At 41.5% G+C, this 21,401-nt stretch overlaps 2 protein-coding genes across 3 annotated transcripts in view; one reads left to right on the plus strand and one right to left on the minus strand.

Annotated features, from left to right (window-relative positions):
• Nucleotides 1-2,893: 2,893 nt before the first annotated feature.
• rsph9 (radial spoke head component 9) lies at nucleotides 2,894-5,880 on the plus strand (the record flags this gene model as incomplete). The annotated part of the gene is made up of 5 exons (XM_080514535.1): nucleotides 2,894-3,120; nucleotides 3,206-3,347; nucleotides 3,468-3,588; nucleotides 3,774-3,920; nucleotides 5,720-5,880. The coding sequence occupies 5 exons, from the start codon at nucleotides 2,894-2,896 to the stop codon at nucleotides 5,878-5,880; spliced, it is 798 nt and encodes a 265-aa protein (XP_080370661.1).
• A 215-nt stretch (nucleotides 5,881-6,095) lies between these two features.
• mrps18a (mitochondrial ribosomal protein S18A) overlaps nucleotides 6,096-21,401 on the minus strand; it is a 47,624-nt gene continuing 32,318 nt past the window's right edge. The window contains exons 1-6 of one of the 2 annotated variants that reach the window (XM_080513829.1): nucleotides 8,820-8,982; nucleotides 7,737-7,768; nucleotides 7,426-7,530; nucleotides 7,206-7,329; nucleotides 6,674-6,746; nucleotides 6,096-6,563 (exon numbers count right to left, since the gene is read on the minus strand). In XM_080513829.1, coding sequence (XP_080369955.1) covers nucleotides 6,419-6,563; nucleotides 6,674-6,746; nucleotides 7,206-7,329; nucleotides 7,426-7,530; nucleotides 7,737-7,768; nucleotides 8,820-8,967 — 627 coding nt within the window. In that variant the 5' untranslated portion in view covers nucleotides 8,968-8,982 and the 3' untranslated portion in view covers nucleotides 6,096-6,418. Of the gene's footprint in view, nucleotides 6,564-6,673; nucleotides 6,747-7,205; nucleotides 7,330-7,425; nucleotides 7,531-7,736; nucleotides 7,769-8,819; nucleotides 8,983-21,401 lie in introns of those variants that run through there. The other variant, XM_080513830.1, reaches the window with a different exon arrangement.

Genomic DNA, 21,401 nt, shown 5'->3' on the forward strand with positions numbered 1-21,401 from the left:
ATTATGCCAACCAATGGAAGCCTGTGGCAGCATCGTGCTCTGTGGCACTCCTCGCTTTTGTCCGCCAGGATTAGTGCCATGGCAACGCTGGTCGCCTGGGAAGTGAGTTTCCCAGAGCAGCGGGACAAGGACAGAAACAGGCCGCTTCAGTCGAAAGTCTTACTTCCTCCGCCGGCCAATTGCTGCGCGGCACCGGAGTGGCGTGTGTGTGTGCGTCACTCTGCAAGTCCAAAACTTCCACCCAGACTGCCAACTCTAATGAGGTGCCATCCCGAGGCACAAGCTCAAAGTGTGTTTGTCTGCGGGTGAGTAGGTGGGCTGGTGAAGGCTGTCCTTGTGTGTTCTCCGCTCTTTAGAAAAGTCACCCCACTTCTCTCCCCGTTTTCTCCCGGCGGACTATATTAGCCAGAAGGGCCGCGGGCCAGGCAGCTGAAATCACTGCTGCTGATGGAGCATGTGACTCCAGACCGAGGCCCCTTTGTTTGGACGATTACAGACAACACACAGAGCCCTGGAAATGCTGTGTGACATGGGAATGGACAAGCATGGGAATGAATGGAAATCAGGAATAATTAAAACGTGCCCGCGTGCTCTGCGATTGCAGTTTTCAACCCGGAATCTTCTACAATTGGGTCTTTCAATTGTTGTTTTTAAGAGTTTTCAATCCATTTTTGGTCATGTTTATGTTTGTTTACAAGTGTAATCTCTCTGTTTGTTTTCCTTGGTAGCCATGGAGTCCACCTTTCCCACGCTTAATTCATATTGATTTCTTGTATGCTTGCATTTCATGGGAAATAAAACTAAAAATGCTACTGCTGCTGTTTCACATCATTTAAGTTAAATGCAGCAGTGAATATCTCATTAGGAGAAACTCTATACAGTTGAGATACAGTATTAGGTGAGTGACCGGGAAATCAAATTTCAATAAGATAATATTGCAGACATTTACTCTTTATCACAAACTTATGTACATTTCTGTAAATCTCTTGAAGAAAACATTGGATGCCCAACGCCATTATTGCATGTGAGGAAAAATGCTGACTTGACAGAGAATGACTTCATGCAATGGAGGACACAAGGGTAATGAAATAACAAGAGTGGTAGAGATTTTTTTTTTTTTGTGGGGGGGGGGGGGGGGGGGTTACACTTTATGCTTCCAGCTTGGGAACAGCTGCACACAAGTCACATGGCTCAAATAAGCAGTGTTGAAAGATAAAATCATCTTGCACAGGATTAGCCCCTCACAAGCAGACTGCCCCAAATCACCGTTGGACCGAAGCCAGTCAGGTTTTTTTTTTTTGGTTTTTTTTCTTGAGTGTAACATAAACCAGCTTCACACTGTGTATTCAGTCTAAGGCTTTTTGGACCTGAGCCAGGATAAACCAAACAACTAATGCTTGTTTAGGGTGTTGGAAACACAATTTGCTTCTACTCTGCTCAAAGATACCTAATCTCAACAGTTACGAGTTCTGCGTGTTCATTAATATTTTATAGAATGGACATGATTGGTAATGAAGGTCATCGGATCAAAGAGGCAAGCTTGGATGGAGACAGAGTAGTTTCAATATTGACAGACAAAATGCACAAAATGTACACAAATTGATAGCAGAAGCGCCTGTCAAGAAGGTAATCTGACTGTCATAAAGACATCTGAGGAACAGTTTAGTAAAATATCGTCTGATTGGCAGTTTGTCAGGAGAAAATATGTACTTCAGATACAACTTCTCACAATACACAGGTATTTGTGAGCAGTGAACACTGGACAGAAAACACACATCGTGTTGTAATTACAAAAAAGATTTTCTGGATACTGTTATTTAAAAAGTGTAAAAAAAAATAGACACTTTGGTAACCAGGGACTACAACTTTTACCTTCCTGCAAGCCATCACTTGTTCAAGTCCAGGGTTTGAGTTCTTTCTTGAGGTTTGTATTTTTTTTTTTTTTTTTTTGTGGAACAAAAATCTGGAGAAAAAAAAAAACGTTTCACAAATTAAATTCAATAATTGCTTTACACTTCAATGAACTAGTGGTTGCGAGGATCTGGAGCTGATCCAAGCTAAAGTTTCGGTGAAAGCGCAGTAGAGAGCCAACACAGATGCCTATAATTACATTCATGCGACATTGATATTTCAGTCATAAATTAACCTCTAAAACGTGTTTTACGGACTGTGCAGGCTAACCAAGGAAATCCCACACATGCATGGGGGAATACGTTGTGGAGTGAAAATGCAAATTACTGTACCGCCGCATGGCTTTGCAAACTCACTGAAAGACTTGAATCAGCAAGTTCTGTAAAAGTAAGGCCACCTTGATCTTGCAGCCTTCACACACAAACACACACACGCACACTTAATGCAGAAAGTTGTGCAACAAACGTGGTGTGCATGTAAAATGTATCTACGTATGTGCAGTCTGACCAGATAATCATACATTATATATATTATAATATTCGGTGTGTGAGGTAATAATCTGTCATGATTAAAGTCCCGTCCTTTTACCTGTTCCGCTTCACTTGGCTCCACGTGGAGTGGGGGGGGGGGGGGGGGGGGGGCTCGCAACACCGGACAGAACTCGTGATAACACCATCAGTCGCGCGCACACGTTGCTGCGTCGTGACGTCAGTCTTTTGTTTTTCTCTTTTTTTTTAATATAGGTAAACATCTTTGGAAAAAAAAAATATTTTCGTCTTTCAGCGCATGCTTTTTTCTGAAAAATTTACGTCACTTGTAAATTGTATATCTTGAAGGACGTTTTCAGTTGCCATAGCAACGAGGCGTGTTGGTAGTAACTGTTGCAGCGATCGGACGTGAATGCTGTTAACTTCGTTTTTGTTTTGTTTTTTTATTCTAAGTCTACTTTGTTGGATCGTTTGCTGCCGTCACTTGTCACACGATGGACTCAACCTACTTCTGCTCTGGCATGGAGTTCGTTGCCGGTAGTGGATCTGTTTTAACTGGGGAACAAAAAGCCGCCATGGAGACCTCATTTGTGATCCTGAGGAAAAACTACAAGTTTGAGCGGGTCCTGTTCTGGGGTAAAATCCAGGGAATAAAAGAGGATTACTTTATTGTTCAGGGGAGGGGAGAAGATGAGTTGAGAGACATAAAGTATCTTTACAGGTGCGGCAGCCCGAAGTGGTTCATTGTAGGAGTGATGTGTTTGTTTGTTTATTCAACGCTTTGTCCTTGTGTATGTCACTTTCAGCTTTAACTGCATAGACTGGTTCGTGCTCCCTTCAGCTACAGAGACCATGATCAGTGAAGTGGCCAAAAGTGCAAAAGGCCACTTCACAGGAGACCCTTCATTTGTGTATGATCAGGTTGGAGTTGAAGCGACAGAGGCAGTGGTGAGTGATCTGCAAATTGATGTCCTCCTGTCAGAGATGAAGATCAGACCAACATAAGTATGGTACATGGAGACTAAAGTAAATAGTCTTTCCTAAAAAATGTGCCTTATGCAATCACAGAATGAGGAAAAGAGGCTGGCAGTGTCAGTCCACCAGATCAATGAAGAAGTGTCTGTGGTACCTCATGGCGCCTTCATAAGAACTCCACACGACCTTGTCCTCATCAACCGCAGCTTCAATGGTAAATATATACCCTGTGGTTCATGCATCTGTATCACATTATGAAAGGGATATTTACTATGTAATGTGGACGGATCTGACACATATTTAATGAAATACTTCATCACATCTAGATGAGACATATGCAAGCTTGTGTATATTCTAACCGCTGCGAGCACATCTATGTCGACTTGAAATTCTTCTCAGGTCTTTCTGAATCTGATGCCAAGAAGCTCGACAATTTCGTACACTTCAGCGAACGGAAGAAGCTCAAGAGGAAGTCCATCCCGGAGTCGGGGGAACGAAACCCAGCGAGGGATTTCCTGGACGCGCTGAGTGACGACGTCCCTGAAGGTGAAACCTGTCGCTTCTCGTATCTTCGTAAATGAAGGATTTGTAAGTGTTGTATGTGTTGAAGACATTTGACCTCGAAGAAAATGTCCAGGAGGTAAAATGTTTGAGGAATTAAAACAAGTCTAAATATGCCATAACTTGACCTTACACACACATACAATCTGACAACATTTGCACACCGCAGCTTATGGGTCAGGTATTGACCTTCAGTGTGGGGGGGCCCAGGTTTGATTCCCAGTTGCAGCAGGAAAGACATTTTTCATAAAAACTGGCCAAACCCACAGGGAAAATTACAATGACTTGCTATATGTCGACCACTGTGAAAGAGAGCAGCCAAAGAGATTCTGTAGTGCATTTGGTCCATGTTTAGTTTACTCCAACTGCCTTTCAGCACATACCTCAACAAGATGTGATTTTTTCTTTTTAATAGCCAAACAGACGTAGTGATAAACTTAATTTGTTAAACTAAAAGTAAGGACAGTTACTCAATTAAAAAAAGGATAAAAGTGTACATACTAATTGTCAGTAAACAGCAATGCTCTGAAATGTGCCGACAGTAAGGACATTTACTCTCCAGTTCTATTACAACTTCAAGTATCCTCTATGTGTTGTTGCCGTTTCCTTGGAAAACATCCCATTGAAAGGATTTTTCCAAATAAAAAGTGATCCGAATATTAATGTTGAAGGTAAAAGCTCCTGTTAAAAGTGCAGTGATGAAGTATTTACTTGATCTCCCACCTCTGGCGCACAATCACCGGAGACTCAGAAGTCAAAGAGGAATCTGTTTAAGAGGTTGCCAAAAAATAAAGATAGTTTACTAATCGGGAAAACTAACAATGACAACCAAAACATAAATGGGATCACTTGAATTGAAACAACTCGGTAAGAGCAACTTTAAAACAGCGGAGCAGACGAACACAATTTCTTTCTTTCTCACTGAGATCGTTAATGTGACCTTGAATAATGACCATTTATGAAATATATGAGTGTGCCAATGTAGATTTGGAGGTTGTGGGTTCACATTGCATATTGGAGAAAAACCAGAATTAGACGGTGAATACAGTGAAAAGACGAATGTGAGATTGTCCATGCGTAGTCATGTTCAGGGAGTCGGTGAGGTTTGGCGCTGGATGTTTTCCAGACCAGAGTGACTGTATCTCGCAAGGATCCTGCATGTAAATGTATGTGTGAAGGAGGAGAGAGGCTGAACAAAATACTTCAGCACCACAAACCAAACACGCAACAGATGCTCGCTTTAAGAACACTTCCACATGTGTATACCTTTGTGTGTGTTCTGACCTGGGGTGGATGGCGGCGGTGTCATCGCTCCAGCAGACGGCACACATCTGGTTCAGTGCCTCACACTGCTGCAGCTGAATCGCGTGTTTCTGCCGATAAGGATTGAGCCTTAACTTTTTTATTTTATTTTTTAAATCTGGGTATAATGCAGCTCCCCCAAAAGACAGGTGCTTTCCCCAGACACCCTGGGCTCTCCTACAAGAATGTTTTCAGCTTGTGATTTCTCCTCCTGCGACAGACATTGCAAGTCCTATATTACAATGACTACAGTCCATTTGCTAGTCACCATTTGAATTTCATTTTTTAAAATGCTGTTATTGTAACCAATTCAGATTTTGCCATTTCTGTTCTATTGTTCACGAGAAACACTATAAACTGGAGGATACTAAAGGCACAAAGCGGGGATTTATTAGTGCGTTACTTAACTGAACAGACACCTACTGTGACGGCCTCCCTCCTGCACTCAACATTAACTGCTCGAGTCCTCTGTTTGTGTTTAGGATCGTGGAGTCTCCAGTTTGAAAATGCCGGACAGGTGTGTGTAATCCGCAGCCTCGTGTGGCCCGGACTGACCTTCTTCCATGTGCCAATGACACTGCAGCACGGATACGTCTACATCGGCAACGGCATCAAGAACCTGAGTTTGCCTTTCCAGCTGTGAAAGTGTCTGGTTCAATCATTGCAGGTTCAATTCCAATCCATTGCCTGCCAACACGCCAAAGTGTCCTTCATGCCCACAAGTCAAACCTTTAAACAAATCCACAATGCTTTGTGTCCATCAGCTTTTTGCTCCTTTTAGCAACAATTCACAGAAGTTTTCCTTCACAGTAAACATGTTGAGAGGCAGAATAAACAGACACACTTTTATTTGCAGATCTGCATTGTCTTGCTTATACATGGTCAACATACCTCTTTGAAGCCGTCACACTGACCCAGTTGTTCCAATTCAATTGTCAGCAAAGTTCACTTCAAGGGTTTGTTTCAAGAACCAGTAATCAGACGAGATGTTCGGGAGGGGCCGAGTTTGATTCATTTAAGTGTGACGCAGTTCCATAAACAAGAAGTAAAATAAATACAGATGGACTCGAAGTTTTCAGGCTTTTTTTTCCCGGCTCGGCATGAAAACTTCACTGCATCCTGGAATAATAACCCCACCCACTGTTCTCCAGTTGTTGCTGACATTCAACGCTTTCTGGTCTTCATTGTTTGAAGTTCATGGGCTTCAGCCCGTAAGACACATTGTTCTTGAGAACTGGGTCGCCGACGTCCATTCGATTCTTACACCACTTCAACCCCTTATTGTAGATGGGTTTTACAGACTTGACGGACCAACGGGTCAGGTATCTGTTTTATAGACAAATAGAAATAAAACGTTTAGTAATCATTTGTTCTGCACTGGACAGCCAGACTGATATTTGTAAAAAAAACAACAAAAAAAACCCAACATGCATCACCTGTTGAGTTGTGGTCTGGTCTTCTTTGGTACGTGGCCTTCGGGAAGTTTGGGTCTGTGGTCCGGGAGCAAACCTTGAACACAGACAAGAAATTGACATATTCACAAACAACTACTCGTCATTAACTTCCATGCAAAAAGGTTTAAAATTAAACAAATACTGGAACTCCACAATGATATAAACAGAACAAAGCATTTATTATTAGTTATAAAAACCCAAGTGAACCAAAACATCTTCCTTTAAACTTTTGGAAACGTTTGCGGTGTCGTTCTTCACTAAATCAGAGGTGACCGTCACTGTGATGTGCTGCAGTGCGCAAGAAAATCGGGACCACAGATTCTGAGCTGCAAACAAAGATATTTTCCCCGTCTTCCGCCTTGGACGGACAAAATCCCAGCGGTTAATTACCAACAAAAGCTGTTAATTTTGGTCAAATAAACTTGGTGCATTTAGATATTTTCAAGCCACAGTGAACTGCAGCCGGGATCCCGTTCACTCGCGTCGATTGCACACAACAGCCCCAGATCCTGACCTGCTCTGTGAGCCATCTGCACACACGCGCAGATCTTGCGATGCTCCTCTCGACAGAGACCGGTGATCCTCCTCGGCAGCATCCCTCCATCTGATCTGATGAACTGACTGAGCAACAGGACGTCCTGTGAACAAGAAAGAAAGGGAAAAAAAAAAAAAGGCCAATGTGGTCACTCTCTACACTTTATTAAATAATAATGCAGAAAGATTTGCTCACTCACCGTATAGGTGTATTTGTTCTGCAGGTTCCATCTGTAAATCGGACATTTGGCTGCAGGATTGGGAGGCTGTGGTCCTTCTGGAAAGTTGATGATTTTTCCTTCAACCTGACAGAAGACCAACAGCCATACAGTTACTCTGATGACAAATTTAGGACAAATGTAGTAAAATTAAGTATTTTTTTCCCCAAATCAAGGTAAATACAGACTCAGGTGTTACAGTAGTATTGCATATAAAAACACTGGAGATTAGATATTAGATAGAAAAAAGAAAACAATCTTAATGTTTCAAGTCATTGTAGTGTTTTACTTACAATTAATGTTTTACCATCTTGGTTTTCTACAACTGTGGGGGATAAAAGACATGAAACAGCATTAGCACATTCAACACATTTAAAAAGAAATTAGGAGCAATTAAGGTCAGTAGTTGGAGTATTTTAGATGCTCAATTTAGGAGGGTCACAGTAGACATTTATTATGTACATTTGACCAAATGCCTGTTCTGATACAACATGAGCCGGATCTGATGTGGGATGATGAGAATCACGTGAGTACTAGGAAGATACTTTATTTCTCTGCCAGATCAGACGTCATTCAATGTAATCTAAACTGCTCCTAAATGTAAGTTAACAGTGCGACATCAATGAAATATGTAATCATAAGAGGCCATTGATTGAGGATGTTGAGGAGACTGAGGCTTTTGAGTGGGAAAATGCCAACAGAAGGAAAGTATAGGTGCTCCACATTGCCTAAGGATCATATAGTTACACATAAAGCAAACATGAATAAAAACCTGTTTGGTGATGCCAGACTTATTTTTTACATATATAAAACATAGAATTAGAATTCATATTTACCATTTTATTCAACAGGGAGGATGTGTGGCGAGTGTTAAATGTATACGATGTTCCAACTCGTGATTCAGATCAACAATAAAAGCTTTAATAATCATATTGGGAAGTTATTTTGTGGCCTCACAAAATGTAAGAGGTCTGACAGCAAGACAGAAAAAAAAGACATCTGATACATGTGGGAAAGTGGAAAAGAATTGAGACTGATGGTATTTGCCGTGACTGTAGCAATATTGTTACAATCTGTGGTTTAGTTAATAATCTACTTCATTTTTCATTGTATTTATATTTATAACCCGAAACACCTGCAAGTAATGAGCTCATCATGTTATCTGAAGCTGACCGGCTCCAGTCTCCGAAGAAAGATGTATATTACGTTTCTTATTTATCTTCCTCATAATGTTTTCTGGGCTCCCCTCTCCAACCCCGGTTTAGCAAAAGTCCCAAAGTTAAAAACAAAATTATATGAGCGCAGAAAGTACAGGGTGGCTTCTGAAGCGCCTCTACGTCAACACGCTGGCAACGCTTTAAACGCGAACTTCTCACCTTGACGGATTCCTCTGCTCTGAACAACGACGGCAGACATGTAGGGGACATTTAATCTCTGAAGAGCAGCCGTATTGCTGCCTGGAGCAGCGAGTTTTAATCCCGAGAATGAGGTCCAGAGAGACCTCAACATGCTGCAGGACGCCATGTTTACTTCTTGACCTTCTTCCCACTTCGTCGCTTCCGGTGTGGTTGTTCTCGCGAGAATATACAAGTGACGTCATTGGTGCGTCGGATTGAAACGCTGGTGTTCATTTCGTTTTCACTGAAAAGATCTGTCAGGTTTTTGTATTTATTTAAATGTTTTTAAAATTATTATTGTCATTATAATTATATATATATATATATCTAAATATAAGAGAGAGAGAGAGAGAGAGAGAGAGAGAGAGAGAGAGCTAAGCTGCATGCTATGAAAACACTTTAAATACAGATTCACATCCAAAAACATAAAACCCTAATGAGATCACTGTTATAAGTGAAACAATTTAATCTACAAGGAAGATCAAAACATGGCATGCTCGTGCAGGGAAATATCTCTCTCAACCACCAGCTGTGTAACAGCAAGTATCTTTGGATCCTTAAGATATTTTCATCCTTGTGTTGCTCTTGTTTGGATTTTCACAAACACGGTCATGGTCAAACGTCTATTCATACCAGACTCATGAGATTAAAGTATGAGAGGGACCAAGGAGCATTGTGGGGACACGCCAAGCTCTCCCAACAGAAAGCACAAGATACAGGTCAACTTTTCCTGCACAGATAAAGAGGGAGATGAAGCGTTTGATGTTGGATAGTGCTATCAAGGGAACACTATGCTATTGTCCACTTGTCATGTTTATGTTTGCTGTTTCTTCAAGAATTATCACTTGGCTTTATCTGTTTGGGTGAAAGAAAGATTGAAGAAACTGCAGTTTCTCTCTGCAGAATATCCCTTGCAAGAATGAACATGAATGCACAAACTTCTTGACAAATGCAGAATACATTGCAGTTGAGAGAGACAGAGAGAGAGAGAGAGAGAGAGAGAGAGAGAGAGAGAGAGAGAGAGCAAACATGCTTCCTTGTGTTGCTCTATGGCTGAACGAGCAACATAACAGACCCAGGCAGGGAAATTAAAATAATTAATCTCTCCTTGGTTGTCTTTTCAGTGTGTTCTGATGTGTATCTAATTACATAAAAGCTTCAAACTTCCAACACTGAGGTTGAAGGATGACCACCTGAGCCACATCTGCAATAACAATGTGTGACAAACAACCGCAATACATAAGGCAGCAGCAAGGATCGAAGTAAACAGTTTAAATATTAAGAAATCAAATGGTAAATTGTTTTAAAGTCACTGTGGGTTTGTGAATGGATGGATGCGACAAAAGAGTACAAGTGAAGCCTTGCTGATGTCAGATAAAGTGTATAGATAAAGGATGGATTCTTGCCTTGTTGGTTGGGCCTTGTATATTTTCTGTTTTTGTCTGCTTATTGCTGAGGAACGTGATGAGGGAGGAGTTTCAGTAACAGTGTTTGGTTCATGTCAGAAGAATCCAAAGACACGAACAGCTTGACGCTTCAAATACAATGCAGACAGCAGGAGAGTCAGTTACACATATTTGAATCCATTCCCAACAGCAGAATCCTCAGTGGTGTTTGCATTTTTTGCTCTGTGGAAAAGTTAACTCTTACAATGGCTCTTTATTTTTCTCCCAACACATTATTAGCAGGTGCAGTTGTGGGAGATGGTGCCAAGTAATTCAGCGGTTTGCCAAGACACATTAAAAGAAATTTGGCTTGTAAATGTTTTACGACGTAGTAAATGCATTCAACCTGGAGGGAAGACGCTGCAAATTTGGAAAGAAACACGGGACATAAACATAGCTTTTATTTGTTTGAGAGAAAACTCTGCAGGGCACCTTTGATGCTAAATATTTCTGGGACTGCCTCGTGTGTTGCCTTCACAGTCGACTCAGCACGAGCTGTGAACACAACAAAGCGAGGGCAGGAAAGACACGTTACAAGCATGTTCACCATCACGGTTCCTTGGTTTCATGAGCAAAAATGTGAACAATTTCTCAGATGCCACCTGAACTGAGAAGTCGAGCGAAGCTGCGCCGTGGGATGCAAATGGGCTCATCTCATCCTCTGAGCGGAGAGTAGATAAATAGAGATTACGGTCAGCCTGCTGCCACAAAGGACGCATTGTCTCAGTGATCAGGTCCCTCCTTCTAGGACACTTAAGCAGTCACATTCCTCGAGAGAAGTCCAAAAAAAAATGTCATTTAAAGTGTCTGGCCACCTCCTCGCTGGCTTTGATATTCAAATGAAACATGGCCCTGTGCAAACAGGACCCTCAGCTAAGGAAGAGGGGGTGAGTAAATCAGATAGGATTTCCCTGAGATGAAAAGAGCTTGTCTGACATTTTCACAGCGAGCGCCGAGGGACCCTGAAGCAATGTTGGTTCGATGTCATGGTGGGAAGTTATTGCTGTGTGGAAAAGGTTAGCATCTTCACCCCTGCTTTCCTGGATAAACTGCTAAAACACAGCGTGGCGCGAGCAGATGAGATGAGACCGGAGTGAGGAAGAGTGGGCACGGTCACATCTCACAAAAACAAATCCAACCCACCCCGCTGCATTCCCCTTTTTATTGTCACACTGCTCCGTTTGTTTTGCTTCTCATGTTTTGGTGGACACTAAAGGGCCCCTGGCGATTGCTTCTGCTGAAGAGTTTAAACAAAAGAAGACCTGGGAGAGGGTCATCACAGCAATACCGTGGGATCTGAGCAGTAGATTTTAACATGCCGCTTGTAGTATCGATTTCTTCCAACTTGGCGTTTCCTTGGACTTCCACGAGTTTTCTGCAGAATACTTGATTCTCATGCGCAATGAATCTGTGGATTTGCTGCGTCCAAACTGATGATCATGGTCTGGTATGCAATTAAGGCAAAGCTGTCACTAAGAGGCTTTCCTGGTTGATTAACTTGTTAAGCTTGTTGCATCCAAAGAAGTCAACTGAAAACAATTGGCCTATTTCAAGGGAATTAGTTGAGTTTATGGCTCCGATAGCAGTAAAATGGGGTTGAGAAACAGACATTATTGACCAGGGAAGAGTGATCAAAGTCTGCGTAAGCAGTCATTTCTGATGTGGGGTAAACCTTTCGTGCGAGTGCGAGGAATATTTATCCATCCAAGTATCAACAAACTCCCCCCTCTCCCTACCTCTTCTTTCTCAGCCCTCTCACTCACTGCCCTTCCTGGAGCTACTCACTTGGGTGTACGTGCTGAGCAGCACTGGCGTCTCCACCAAATCCACTGCTCTTTAAAAGGAGGCTCTTATCCCCATTTGTCATACACTTGGCTTACTGAGAGCCCCAGCACTCTATCCTCGCCCTCTCTTTCTCAATCTCTTCGTCCGAGTGTGTTCACACTTGGTGGCCCACCAAAAATATAGACAAATACAAGATCACACACAGACACACAAATACGTGTTTCCATGGTGTCCAGGTGCATTAGCTTACACTGATTTCCTGAGGAATTACCTTAAAGTCAGCTAGTCAGCTTTAACTACTACTTACTACAAATTCCACAAAGGAAAAAAAAAAAAAATCCTTTTTGGTCTCACGCACACAACACAAACACACACTGACACACAACACACACATTGTCTTTCTCATATACACACTGATTTTGTGTATGTGTTGCTCAGCCTGTGTTCTTTGGCTCCTGAGTGCTCCACTCCAAGTCTTTCGCACTGTCTTCTTGCATTCTTCTTCCTGCTGGGATGACGTTTTTGTTTTAGTTTGGCACTGGACCTCCTGAGGTTCAATCTCCTTTGGGTGAGTTGTGTTTGTCTGACCTTGAAAAGGGTCACCCCCTCCTCCCCCTCCCCCCCAATGGCTAACAACCTGAAAGTCGGCTAAAGCAGAGGGGGGAGAGAAATGTCTGAGGCGAATGGACATCAATTCATTTCCCATCATTATCAATGCCTTGTGTTGAAGACAGATCTCGGAATTGGAATATCTCCTACTCTATCTATTCAGAATCACAATGACTGAATGAGTAAACTGGTGATGCATATAAGGTCTAAAGGATGTTTTAATATGATACAAGGGTATGTCATGCTGGGCAGATGACTGTAGCGCAACTCAGATTAGGTTCCCACCATGGCTGCTCCTGCTCTTAACTTCCTTGTTGTGTGCGTTGCTATGACGCCCTGCAGCAGTGGCATTCTCACGTAGACCGGATGGTTTCCCCTCAACTGCAGTCGTTTTCACTAAAAAGGCTGTCTGCAGGTGGTCATGTGACTTATGGGGTGACTATTGCTGGAACAGGACCTGCCACACCACATCTTATTAGATATTTCTCCAGCAATATCATTTTATATTCACTCTGACCTATTCAGTTTAGGGCTGCAGTAACTCACTTTTACTCCTGGACAGCAGATTTCACGAAAAAAAAAAAACCAAAAATAATAAAACAAGTTTAGTTGTGGTTTGTGTGCTTTTGAGTGCAAAGTATTTCATTTGGCTGAAAATGATCTTGAAATGTAAACAGCATTTTTTTTTTTTAACACTGTGGACTTCTTCTTTGCTTGCCAGAAAGGGTTTTTTTTTTTGGAGGAGCTGTCTACTGGTGAGAGGCTTAAGAGTCAACCAAAACATTAGAGATCGTACACAGTAAAACCAAAACAATGAGCTCAAGGACATTGAAAAGCCTGGTAGAATTGAAGGGAAACACAGAGTGTAACTGCAACTGTATGAAAGTTCTTTTTTCCCCCATAGATTTATTCGTCTTTTAAGATATAAAATGCCATGTTGCCTTTGTGTGTGTTTGCAGGTAAATCTCTTGGCCTCGCTATGACTTCTCTTCAACAAGTATATTTATGGTCTGATTTTTCTGAAGTTCCCCATCAGACTTTGTGCACAGACGACTGGGATGCAATGTCTCTTTCTTATTTCCCCACTGCACATTTCACCACAGCCATTCTTATCTCAGCATGGCCTCTACATTCTTGCCCCCTTTGTGTAGGTGAGAAATTCAGGTCAAACTGCATTGTGAAATCAAACAGTTTAGGGCATTACTCCGGCTTGCTTTTCAGCAAACATGCCTGTATCACATAAACTCACTTATTTCAACAAAGAGTCAACTGGCTTGCACGTCACTGGTTCCTATCGTTTCGTAAAACATTAAACATAATGAGATTTCAGTTTCTTTAAAAGTTGATATTTTCATTAGTCTGTCTCCTACTCTCTTATCGAGTCACATACAAAGCTCGGCGCGATGCCGAGTGTTGCAGTGGTGAGCACCCTCACTTCGTAGCGTGAGAAGATCCAGACTTAGATTTGGAGCTGTTCTGTGTGGAGTTTGCATGTTCCTCCTGTGCATGTGTGGGTTTTCCCACATTTCTGTGATTTCCTTGCACAGTACAAAAATCATTCCATCACACAAAAACCAAATAGGATAAAGCTTCATAGTGGTTGAATGGAAGAGGCCAGAGAGAAACTGGATTTCAGACAGGTAGAGCCAGCAGGGGGCAGTGGTGATTCTCAGGTGAACCGCTGCTCCTCTCACTATCACTGACAAGGACACTGCCTCCCACCTTCTCTTTACGGTTTTACTGCAGCCAGACATTGAGGAATAATTTGAAAAAAAAAAACTAAAACATATTGAAGTGCCTGTTATCAACACAACAAAGGCTCATGTCCCCCAATAGGCTCTTGCCACTTTCAGACATCATTGCATAATTTTGAAAGTGTTTATTTGTAAATCTTTAAAGATATATTTCTAAAATTAAACCAAACAATTATAATGACACAATACGATACCGTATGCTCTTTATAAGTGTAATAAAAAGAAAAACCTGATGTGAGTTGTTGTTTTTTTTAACCCCAACAACTCTCTCCCCCACTACTGAAACATGTTATGTGGTTTCCCTGATAGTTAACATGACCTCCGCCCCTTGTTCTCTTCCTTTCCCAGCTAGGGGTCACTCATGAAAACAACTTGAGACTGGCGTTTTTTCTTATTTTTACTACAGCCCTTTTTGTTGTATTTTTACACCAGGCCCAACATCTTATCCACTGAATGAGAATGTAAAAACCCTACCCGCTCGCCCTGCCTCTGCCTCCCGCTGCCCTCAGTCTGCCTTGCCCCAGTGACAAGAAGTCATACAGTGAACTGCAAACAGTCAAGAGTTTTCCTCAGTCTTTATGCATCGTGCTTAATGAGGAGACATTCAACCAAACAAAGAGACATGATGCAACAAAAGAGTGGACGCTGAAAAGAAGCAATGCTGAAGTCCTTCCATCTCCCATTCACTGGCATGTATAAGGACTGCACAGTCAAGCACAAGGCAAACTCTCCAGTAAAATTCCATCGCTGGCAAACATTGGACCAAGAGCAGTCAGAAAGGAAGAGCTACTTTTTCCAAGTAGTCTGCCGCTTTGTCGTCAAGTAGCAGGACACTCACATGTTTAATTCTTTCCATTCATGTCCAATAATGCCTTTCTAAAAAGAGCAGCGTGTGTATTTTTACTGCAGTAGTAACCTGCTCGCTGGCAGTACGTATAAATAATTTCTTTGGTTTCATGATTTGGATTTCAATAAAGTCTCTTACATGATGAGATTATTTGAGCATTGATTACCAAAGGAGGTGTGGGGCAATTTAAGAGATGAAACTCCATTTTCTTTTACTGGAAGAACGTAGGCCGACTGAAATACAATTTCATGATGTGGCTTGACTCAAACTTTAGTTGTGGCAATCTTCTTATTAACCTGTGAGATGACTGTAAACCACAGCACGAGTCTGAAAACAGTGTCCAGAAATCATACGAGAAAAGTGTTTTTGGCACTCTGCTCTTCGGCTTTGGAATAGATGCTCATCGAGTCTTTATCAAATCTTTTGGTTTGTTGCAAACGCTGGCTGAGAGCGTCCCCCGAGGAAAAGAACAGTGGTCTTGTGGTGAAACTTATGAAATATCTGTGTGATCAGAGCAAAATTGTTGTGTAAAGACTGCCCATGCAGAGAAGAATCATGAAGTGTCTCTCTTGTCAGTTACACAGGAATATCTGATTACAAATTGCATTAAGTAACACAAACCACCAGAGGATTTCATCAGCAAAAATCCTGAGTGCGCTAAAAATAACAGATGTCCACATTTTAATGGTAGAAAATGCTTCAGTGGAATAGAATAGAATAGAATAGAATAGAATAGAACAGAACAGAGAATCAAACCCGCAATGCTAAGATACCTAAGTCCTCTTCTCAAAGCTCCAGGCCACCGCTGCTCATGAAGAAAAATCCTCAATACTTATATACTTATATGTCTGAGCAATTTATTTCAGGTTTCTTTGGGGAGTTTGCACGTTCTCTTTACAATCTGTACACTCAGGCGAGCTCCAGCAGTCTGACAACATGTTTTTTATGTCTCTGTGTTTGCCCTGCGGCCTGTCCAGGGTGTATCCTACCTTCACCCAGAGTCAGCTGGGATCAGTTCCAGCACCCTGCAACCCTGAACGGCATCAAGTGGCAGAGAAGACAGACAGATGTACTACACGTGTCACCAGGTTGCTGTTTTGCGCTACATGTAGTAGACTGATATTGCATTGTATTTTAATTGAGTCAAACCTTGGACATAGCTTGAATTGATTTGAAGTCATTCTGATTGAAGGCTGTTTGGTTTTGTTTTAACCCATGGGTTACTTAAATCGTAACACTCACATTGTGTTCAGTGTTGGAAATTAGTTGTGGATTGAGGCATATGAATGGAAGTTTCCAAACTGTCCTCCAGATGGTTTGAATTTATAAAACAAATCTGGCTGTTTTTCCATATGTTGTATATTTGTGATTAGAGCTGTACTGTTCTGTAAGTTCTTGTACTGTCTCTGACTCCAGACCAAGTCGCCCTTCTCTGCTCTGTGCACGGGCACTTTTCTTCTTCTGTTACCAACCTCATTTATCGTGTAGCCATTGAAGACCTATCACATGTCTTTGTTATAGACGCGGCCTGATTCGCACATTTTCTGTGATAAAATTCTGATGGAAAACCAAATTGTTTTCTCTTTGGTAGCAGTTTGCTCGAACAAAAGCTTAGACTTGAACATCTGGCTGATCTAGAAAGGATGCATAAACTCCCATTAAACATAGCCACAAAGCAAAACAGTGTCCAAGGAAAGAACCTGGAAACAAATCATTGTTATGTTTATTGAATCCCCAACAGCTCACAAGAATCACAGAGGATCACATTTAAAAAGATCATCAACATTTGTAGATACACACAGAGGATTTGCATTAGAGGCACTGACGGAAAAGTGAAAATCTAATAAGGTTTGACTGGATCACATGTTGTGCCCTCGTCCCACGCTGTTGGCTGTGCAGACTCAAAGGAGCGGACCGTCTTTCCCTCGTCGAAACGCTTGTTTTAAAAGAACCTGTCCAACTGGCAGGGGCCCATTTACAAATGTGGGATGTTTTCTCTTTGTTGTGGTAAGTACAATAATCCCAAGCACCAAGGAGCTCACAAGGGACCTTCGTGGGCTTCGATGGCGGGGAAAGAGGAAAGGATTAAAGACGAGAGTGAGCAGAGAGAAAACAGAGCAACACAGTGAAACACCAGAAGAACAAACACAATGTCCTCTCAGCTGATTTAAGTCTCTTTATGTCAGATAAACACCCTGTTGTCAGATTCTCCCCATATGCTCGTGAAGAGGAAGAAGAAGAAAAAGAAAACACAAAAGCATCAAAGACCCCGGACCCTCATGTATCTTACATTTGTGTTTCATTTGATCTTTTATGTTTTTGACCCCACAGCTGTTGGTGAGACGAGACAGACAGGCCTTCTGCTGAGGGTAATCACAGTCCTTTTCACCGTTTCATAAGTATCTAATACTTGCACAGCTTTACAATCATAATTATATGGAGTAGTCATGCTAATATTTGACAGTAGAAATTGTGGTGCCGCTCTGGGTCAGGTTTGAAGCGGATTGCCTTTCAAGCCCAGTGTTTGTGGTTTGATCACCTACCTGTCCATTTTTTCAAAATCTCCTTGAGCAAGACATTAAATTCCAACTTACTAATGATGTACATGCAGCCTACTATGATCTGCAAGTAAATCGGTGTATATCCTCATGTAAACGGTGTTGAGACCCGTGGATCCTTAAGAAAGTTAATTCCATCTATATTTATAGTGGACTTTTGCTGTTCGTGTTAATCTCATTGATCATTTAAGCTTTTGTTTATTTGCCAATGATTTTACAAGTCCTCCGTTATTGCATCTTCCCCTCTTGTCTTGCGGCTTCATCCTCAGCATCCTCGTTCCTACACACCATTTAACCAAACTCTCCCTCTACTGTGCCCACTAGATCCTGTCCTTCGATAAGTTACAAATGCATCATTTTGTATTTAAAACGGACAAAAAAAACCATTTTATTTTTCGTTATTATATACTTTGAAATGTGTCATTTCCAAAAACAATATGTGGCATGTGACAAATATCAGTTTTTTTTAAAATTCAAACAGAATTCAAACTGATTTTACTACATTGTCAAATAATATGGATGACGTGTCCTCAGTCTCAATCAAAATGGGATTATTGTTCATGAAGCAACATTTAAGAAAAACAAAAAAAAAACAGCACACAGCTGGCAGACCAATACATTGTTCTTTTTCTATTCACGTGAGATGACTTACATTTAAGCGGAGGCTCTACATTTTGACACAGCACTTATTATTTACATTTAGAATTAAATCAACTAAAGAGCGGAGCAACTGCCTGTAGTAGGGATTATATACGAAGGGAACATTTTTCCACAGTGAATGAGGAGCCCCGCTGGTACGCACCACACCACCTGTTAGACGTTAAAGAGATCTATCTGTTGCTAGTTTTAAGTGTTCTGTGTGATTTGGTCACTACCGGAGCTCATCTTCTGCTGATCCCCAGGAAATCTGCAGATATTTGATCAGAGGAAGGTCACTTTGAACGTTCAAAAAGAAGCCGTGTCTCGGCTGCGTGCGGAGCCAAACTTTATAATGAAAGCCACACCAAAGACCGTGGCACTAATAAAGGCAGAAACGAGATGCTTGTATTTGTGTATGTACATAAATACATTGATCTTTTTTTTTTTTTTTAAGTTGGCTTGATAATGGGCACATTTTCCATGAATGCCGTTAATTACTGGGAAAAAAAGGATGGAGAATTCTGTTTTGATCCATAATAAAATGCATTCTCGCCACAATTTAATTTTTTGAAACTGAGGTCCATGCTATATTTATGCTACTACTCTGGCCACCGCCACAGGCCAGTTTGGAATTCCAATGCCAATAGAGCTAACTGCTTCATACGTTTTTTTACTAAGTGTTACTGATTCACTCGTCTTCCAACAGCATACAAACCAAGTAGATTTCCCAGGTTGTCAAACATTTCCCAAAGAGACTTGACAGTCAATCACAGAGCACTTATGATCCAAGCCCTGCTCATTATTACGCGTTTAAATGTGTCCAGTGCAATTTGACAGGATGGTCACTAAGTGGACCTCTTATATTTGAAGTTATATATATATATATATATATATATATATTTAAAAAAAATTATTCCCTGCAGCAGAAATGTGGCTCTGATTATTGAACATGAGTGAGTCGGAGGGTGAACCTTGGGAGGTATGGGTGTAATGTGGAACAGATATGCTGTATCTTTAACTCAAATGGCCACACTTACAAAGAAGACATGCTGTTGTCATCATCTAGAAAATGACGTTAAACTCTTGCGCCCTGGGCTGTGAACACTGCTGTTCAAATCCTGATGGCAGACAACAGTCTCTGAGGACACAGACAGTATTACCAGCCTGCTGGAGGAGATTCTTTTCCCTGAAGTAATATCTGCCTTGCCTGAAGCAGTGAACCATCCGCTGACAGGGGGTATAGAGCTTGCATGCCACTGGTAATAGGATAGGCCGGCATCATTAACTCATGCACTGTCAAAACATTTGCAGCTCTTTCACAAGTAAGTGAAGGCTCCTACGGCGTCTTTGGTGGAACATGGCATTTTTTTGGCTGCTTTTTCTGCATGAAACCAAATCTTTCCATTTTGAAGCACACGTGATTTTATTTGTATATTTTAGTAGGCTGTTCATGGTGGAACATTGAAGCAGCATCAAATATGGATGGATGCTTTTGTGAAATATTAGATATCAGTTCAAATATATGGACTTGATTGCAGATTTCATAAATCTTCCACATGAAGCTTCTTGAGCTACGAAGTCCGCACATTCAATTCAATTCAATTCCGTTCAAATGGGCCCTTGCAGTGACCTGAGTTGTCGACCAGCTATTTGCAGTGTTAATGAAAATGAGCCCAGGTGTAAAATATCGGCCTCGGCCGCTCTGTTTTTTGGTCACATTCAGCACGAACGGCAAATAATTCCTGTCAGACGTTGGAGCCTATTTGCTGTTTCTGCATGGTACTGCTGAGAATTCAACAAAAAGCTGTCAATCCGAGCACTATGTCGAAGTCACACGCAACCTCTAACCTGACCATATACAGTATACGAAACTGGACTCTGAACTTTTCACTGGGACTTCTGCCAGACTGCAATCACCCAGACTGCCAATCAAGCCAAACACCCCAGGAGTCCATGTTTTGTAAGAGCTGTTTGTTGGTCGGATTATTCTTCTTAAACTGAGCTCTTCCAGGTACACTCAAACAGAACAGTTCGCTTCATCAAACTGAAATTTTATAAACGCTGAAACACTTGTAATATGTTTATATAGCCCATACAACGTCCAGTTAGGAGCACTACAGCGACAGTTATCTTTTGTCCCACACAAGGGTATAATTTTCTTACCTCATTCACAAGATATGGCTGAATCCCAACCGTGAACTGAAGGATAATGAAAATCACAATAACCTGTGTCCCCATTGACTTATTAAGATATGCACGCAAGGATGTTTATGTTGTATTAAATCTGTATTATTAAATCGGTTTGGGACATAGTAAAAGTTTAAGGGGACCTCAGGGCACATGTCTGGGGGCTCAGCGTTCACAATCAGCTTTTAAACACGGACGTCAAACAGCATGCGTACGTCTGTGATCTTTTCGCCCGGACGGGGGATTCTGGTGAATCTGCTCCGAGCGCGGCATGCCTCTGTGGACTGGGGCCCTGCTGGAAATTAAATTACCTCTTTTTCAGAAAGGCATGGTGGTCACAATTTAAAATAAAAACAGAAAGAACAATATTACTTTTTTGATAGCTCGAGATAATGCTGATTATTCGGCACATGCTCCCTTTGGCTGTTGCGGGGTATTTTCTTAAACACCAGTTTACCTTCCATGCTTCTTGAAATATACTGAGGGCATGTTTTGTCTGCATGGTATAGAACGGATCATATATTGACAACTGTATGCCTCTTGCACAGCAGTGAATGCTTGACCTCTTTAAATCACAGGGCTCTATTCAGTTCCCAAAACACATGTGGAGTTTAATACATTTGCACTCATGTGTCCAGTTTGTGTTCCGTCTTAATTTACAATGTCAAAACTAATTTGGGCGTTTATATTTCATAATATTGCCTGATCAGGTAACAAGGGACTTTATTAATGCTCTG

Source organism: Blennius ocellaris (genome assembly GCF_963422515.1).
Source record: "Blennius ocellaris genome assembly, chromosome: 18".
Classification (NCBI taxonomy): Eukaryota; Metazoa; Chordata; class Actinopteri; order Blenniiformes; family Blenniidae; genus Blennius; species Blennius ocellaris.